We start from the raw sequence: 6,000 nt of genomic DNA on the forward strand, positions 1-6,000 counted from the left end.
GGTAGTTTTTCAAATTTCACTGAATCACAAGATCTATGTTGCAACCTTTAAACTGACAGTGCAGGTTCTGGAAATGACAAATTCATTTCAGACATGTTAGTGCATTTTGTCCAAGGCCATCTTGCCCTGCTTATCTACTTTTGACTGTATTCCAGTTTCCTTTTATGAGTCATACCTTTGAAAATCATATATTCTGCTATTAAATTAATGTTGCCAAATGATATGCACTTGTCTTCAGCTGCTCTTAGTCACCTTAGCTGGGGCTCAATGCACTCCCTTTTAGCACACAGCACTATATTTCTGTGTCTGCTCAACACTTTTAAATCTTCATGGAGTTTTGAGGCCTATAGCTATCTGTAATACAATGGCTGACTTTTGCAAACCTATATTCTACATCAAAAATCCATGTTCTGTGTTAATTATGTTGTGCACAATGTAAGCATTCCTCTATGTTTATATTGCCCTAAATAGGTGTGCCCAGTGCTACCAATTTCCAATGTACTTGCCTTAAATAAGGTCAGCCTAGCTGCCTCAATAGACAATACTCCTGATGTTTACAATGTTGGACAGGAGGGAGGGGTATTGGCCCTAAATACCATATATACATGTCTGTTGCAGAGGGAGAGAGAGAGAGGCTGCTCCTCTACAGCTTTATCCAGGAAGCTTAGTGTCTCGGGTAGGTAGGTAGTACTACACCTTTGTTGCCACCCAGGTCAAGAGGGAGTCCTTGCTTCTTCATCCATCGCTATCACGCCCCTTTGCCAACAGTAATTACTTTGTGGTACTTTAACACAAAGTAACTCATTTTAAGTTTCATCTAATTATGTAGGCAATTGTGGGGTAAGGGGTAAAAAGGGGTAAAAAGGGGTTGGGGGATTTGGGTAGGGGTTTGAGTAGGGGCAGTAATGAAGGGTAGGGGCGGCATGAGGGGGATCCTCCCCAAATGAAAAAAACTAATTTGATGAAAATATTTGAAGCAATTACTTTGTGATAAAGTACCACAAAGTAATTACTGTTGGCAAAAGAACATGGAACCCCTCCCTCATGTGTGCCTGTGGCTGGAGAGTGCCACGTGGCCACCAGACCCTCTAAACTAAGAGGAAGCAGGGGTCTTTGCCACTGTTCCTTGTGTACTTGTGATTCTCTTGGTGTACCAGACACTTAGTAGATCCTGCCACATATATTGTTTTGGCACTTATTAATGTGTCCTCTTAAACATTCCTAAAAGCCCTGACAATCATGCATGCTTGCCTTGCAGAAAATGCATTTAGGAACCTTGAACTATGGATTATAGGTGATTCCCCAAAGTCTCTGCCCTAAATTGCCAATTATACAAAATCAGCAAGTGGGCCTTTTGCTAGAAACCTGGACGCAACAAGACTCACTACCTAAAAGGACCTAATAGCAAAGGTGTCTCCTCTGATTGGATTTAAACATCTGTCAATGTCATAATGGGGGTTGGTGTGTTAAAAAAAATCTGTCAGAGGGAACATGCTTTGTCATAGGGACAATAATGTTTGTAGCACCTTGGCCTCCTAGTCATTTAAATGTGTAGGATTTCCAGGGCTGGATATGGAAAACATTTACTGGGGGAACTCTCTCATCCTTGGACGGGCAGGACTGTGAACAGGAGGAGGCGGGATACGAGGGGTGTGCTACAGGCCAGGTCACATAATACAGTATCTCTTCATAGAACCCAATCTTAGGGATTTGCATAAAAGCAATGGGCATTATGGGAACATAATATCCAAAATGTTAAACTTGAAACATGTATTATAGTGATTAAGAAACCCTTTAGAGCTAATAAGGGAAGTTGGGCTCTGCAGGTTTGATTGGTCAAACCCTAAAAAAAAAGTCTGTATATTGTAGGACTTATATACCAATTTGGACAACTGTAACAAATATGTGAGGGTTTGGCTGTTTCTGTATTCGAGTTGCCATGTCAAGTTTACTGAAAGTGTTTGCTTGTTGAAACGTGGGTTGCTCGTGTATGTGATAACACAGCTTCAGGACAGATCTCTCTTGGAGGATCCTGTTCTGGAGCCAAATCATTACACACGAGCGAACCCGTTCTTCCAAGAGCAGACTGCTTTCAGAAGACATGGCAGCGCTGCAGAGTGTTCTGAAAGCCTCCAGCCAGTTGAAGTGCGGGTTGCATGTCCGTGCCATAATGTGACTTCAGAGCAGATCTGTGAGTGCCGTGGGCAAGCCCCTGGATCTGGGGACAGAGTAGCGCTTGCGGAGCCCCGCTCTGTCTTGTTCCAGCCCATTTCCTGCTTTTCACAATAGCTCATGGGGCTCATCCACAGTAAGCATTTGTACATTTGCTTTTATGGCAGAGCCTGTCTCATTCTCAAGGATCTGAGTGGAATAAGAGTTCAGGAAAATGCAAGGTGCTTCAGAACACACATTAAAATATACACAGAGAAGGGAAGTGCAGTAGCTGGCAAAATAGCTCAGTGAGTTAAATGCTCACTTCAGAGACCTGCGTGCAACCAGAGGTCAGAGGAATACACAGGAATGCCATTAGGATTTAATCAGGCCATCATCGTTTTTGGTGGATACATTGAGTACCATTATTTTGGGCACTATAACATTGTAGAGCTTGAAAAGGGTGGGAATATGGCATAGTACTCTTAACCATGACGCGTTACAGCTATAAATGAGCCATTCTAAAACACCAAGGCATGTATTGCATTTCCACAGCACTCACTGAAAACTGCCCACTATTCACACGCACTGTCCAGCCAGCCCTCCTGGGGCATTATACTTGGGTATTCCCAGACATTTTCTATTAAAGATTTAAATAAACAAAATGTAGGGGGAATTCTCCATACCTTTGCATGGCCAAGGTCAGAACGGCAGAGGTCGACCGAAGCTCCTTGACAGTATCCTCCCTAAACTCAGTCCTTAACAGCCCATGTTTATTGATGTGCTGACTTCCTCTATGTCAGTGGTCTACAAACTGTGGGGACGGCAAAAATAATTTCACTCAATGGGGGCACAGCAGCACTATGTTTACTCAGCGGGGGGCTCAGCAGACAGAGTTTGAATACCACTGTTCTATGTGCTGCATCTCACGATCATCGAACTGGAGGCTAAATGGTTGGTCCTGCCAGTAGACTCCAGCCACCACTGAATTTTGACTATAGCCAGTCTCCAGCATGGCATGCGCCTCACACGCTGCACACGTCTGAGTCTGGAGCTTCTGCAGGCCACGTATCCATCCATTCGTGTTCAGTCTCGCTTCCCCTCATCTGCAACTATCCTGAGCTGGTCGCGTTTTACTCCTCCCCTCTCATTCGATGAATGTCCCTTTTCTATTCTTCTCTTGCCCACGTTATTCTTGTCACCTTCTAGCCAGCCCATCACCTGCCTAAAACCTTTTTTTCTTTTCCAGGTGGAATGTTCCCAGCCTTTGAAGTTGAAGCTTATCAGTTCTCAGGTCTGGAAATGTTCCCACAAGGCCCTGATGGGGAGGTCTCGGCAATGGTGCATCCCAAAATACAGGTGAGTCTACATTTGAGTGCAGGTGGCTCGTCATACCTGGAACTGCGCTCCCAACTCGCGCCTGTAGGTGTCACTGTAAAAGCATTATTTGTATCGCACTTCCCCAGGGCCTATCACTTCAACAACACACCCAGACCCTGCCAAACCGGCGCCACTCTAGAACCTATCCTCGTTGCCCCTTTTCGAAAGTCGATGACGTCTACAACACTGTCCTGTTCAACATCTGCCACTTTAAAAGTTGTGCCTGACTTCCTCTCTATCCGGTTTTGACACGTCCTCACAAGTCCCAACCCTAGCCAGTAGGTGTCACTGTAAGAGCAGTTGTGGCTCCTTCCTCCTCCTGTTTTACTGTAAAAACATCAAAAAGGTGACAACGGGGAATTTATAATAAGCTCTGGCAATTGCTCAGGGTAGTCTCATATTCCAGAATTGTTTTGCCCTGCCAAGTGGAACTTTTAATGAATATGATTAATTCATAGATCAGTATCGTCCCTTTTTACTAGTTTCTTAGTGGTGCACTTGTGCCGTGTTATGGGTCCAAAGCTCGTTCTGTCTATGTCCCAAGCTGTCTGACTGGCAGAGCCCAAAGAAGGAGAAGCATGTCTGGGTTTGCTTGTGGTCTTGTGCAGAAGGGGTCTGACCTAGCAGTTCATGCTGACCTGACACTTTTTGAGTAGGACAAATGCGAATGTGGTGTGGCTAGTCCCTTTGATGGCACCGCAAGCTAAAAGGTGATGGAATGGAAAGCTGCGCAGTGCAATTGCAGTGGTTATGGTTAATGCACATCTGACTCTCGGCCAATGTTTTGCTCTGCAAAGTTGCCTGAAGCAGCAGAAGTATGTCCAAATATGGGTCTGGAGCTCGCTGTTCATAAGGTTGCAAGTAAAATCACACTGATAATGCCCAAAGAGGCCAAAACATGCCTGGTGTTGCCTTTGGTCCCCTGCAGAAGTGATGTGACCAAGCAGTTCCATAAAAATGGAATGGAAGTTTGGCCAGAGAATATGGCAGCAGTTATCGTTACTTCAAAGCTTACCATTCGGCATTTGTGCTGTTTGTTTGGCTGTGTTACTCTAACGTCACTGTGGAAGTAGGACTTGTTGGCTGCTACATATACAAACATTCTCGCCTTGGCCAGTGTATGTCACTGTAATCGCAGTCTCTGGATCTTTCTCCCCAGGTTCTATCAGCTTAGGTTCTATCATTTTAGAAGCAGTGCCAGTTCTGACCCGCAGGTGTCACTGTGAGTGCAGTTATTGGTTCAATGTCCATATGGTTCGGCATTATTTCCGCAGGCAACCCAGCTCTGACCAGTAGGTGTCACTGTAAGAGCAGCCTTTGACTCTTTCTCTATCCCAGACACTGATCAATGTTCTGTTTACTTCCCTTCTAAGGATCATGATTTCCTCCCTGTGAAGCCCGGAAATCCTGTTTTCCAGACGTTCCAAGGCCAAGACATCGCCTACTCCGGGGACGCATCTTTCTGCCCTGTCTTCGCCAATGACGGTGCGCTGTTCCGGAGCAAAGCTGCTTTTGTGAAGACAGATAAGCTCAGGTTCTCCATCCCAGCCATACAAGCAACAGCAAAGAGCAGTGAATTGCCACCTGAGAAGGACTCTACCTAAAATGGGCCATCCTGTTGTAAGAATTTGGCATCTTCGTCTTCGGTGCACAACTGTTCCAATCTAACATCAGCCTGTGGATCCAGGCCTATTTTAGCTTGCCTACTACGAGCACGTGCCTGCAGTCAGATTGCATCTCCTGGCTGCATAACTCCTAGCTTTTAGGTTCTGCCAGGTAAAGACAATTCAGCAGCAAAGTATGTGGTACCTACATGTAGTGGGACTATTTTTCTTAACCTGACAAGAGCGCAGATTATCTGTCGAGTAAATGCAATAGAAATTAAATAAAACTATACATTTGGTTCTCATTTACTCTACCCTTGATGTGAGGGGGGGTCTTTTCAATTTTAATTAAATGGTTCTCGTTTTCTCCCCACAGTTACCCTTATCTGCCTATCCTGGTGATACTGTAAATTCATACACAAGCTCTATTACTTTATATCACCAGATCACCATTTTATTTTCTTATTTCCTCTTTGTCATCCCCTCCTAGGTGAGAATGGACAATTTTGCTATGTATATTGTTTCATAGAAAAGATGAAAAAAATGAACCCCTTATGAAGAGAATGTTTTTCTCGAAATGTGTTGGGTGCCAGTAATAAAAGATAATCCACATGTTGAGCTAACTGTCTCAAGTGACATCCATATCAGTAACCATTGGGTATTCCTCCTTTCCTCTCCTTCCCTCAGAGGCTCGCTGTCTCTAGAGCTCTGGTTCTCTCTAGGCTGGACTACTGCAACAGCCTCTTCCTAAATCTGCCTGCCACTACTCTCCACCCTCGGAACTCATCCGGAACAGGACCCAGAGACTTGTCCTTGGCCTCAACCCCAGGGATCGTATCTCTCCAGCCCTGAAATCTCTTCATTG

At 44.8% G+C, this 6,000-nt stretch overlaps 1 protein-coding gene across 1 annotated transcript in view; it reads left to right on the forward strand.

The window, feature by feature from the left end:
* The window catches only part of LOC138513819 (N-acyl-aromatic-L-amino acid amidohydrolase (carboxylate-forming)-like), a 117,274-nt gene extending 111,521 nt beyond the window's left edge, over nucleotides 1-5,753 (forward strand). Inside the window, exons 5-6 of the mRNA XM_069628923.1 lie at nucleotides 3,401-3,510; nucleotides 4,905-5,753. Coding sequence (XP_069485024.1) covers nucleotides 3,401-3,510; nucleotides 4,905-5,135 — 341 coding nt within the window. The 3' untranslated portion in view covers nucleotides 5,136-5,753. The remainder of the gene's footprint in view (nucleotides 1-3,400; nucleotides 3,511-4,904) is intronic.
* Nucleotides 5,754-6,000: the final 247 nt, after the last annotated feature.

This window comes from Ambystoma mexicanum, chromosome 12 (genome assembly GCF_040938575.1).
Source record: "Ambystoma mexicanum isolate Mex_15411 chromosome 12, UKY_AmexF1_1, whole genome shotgun sequence".
NCBI lineage: Eukaryota > Metazoa > Chordata > Amphibia > Caudata > Ambystomatidae > Ambystoma > Ambystoma mexicanum.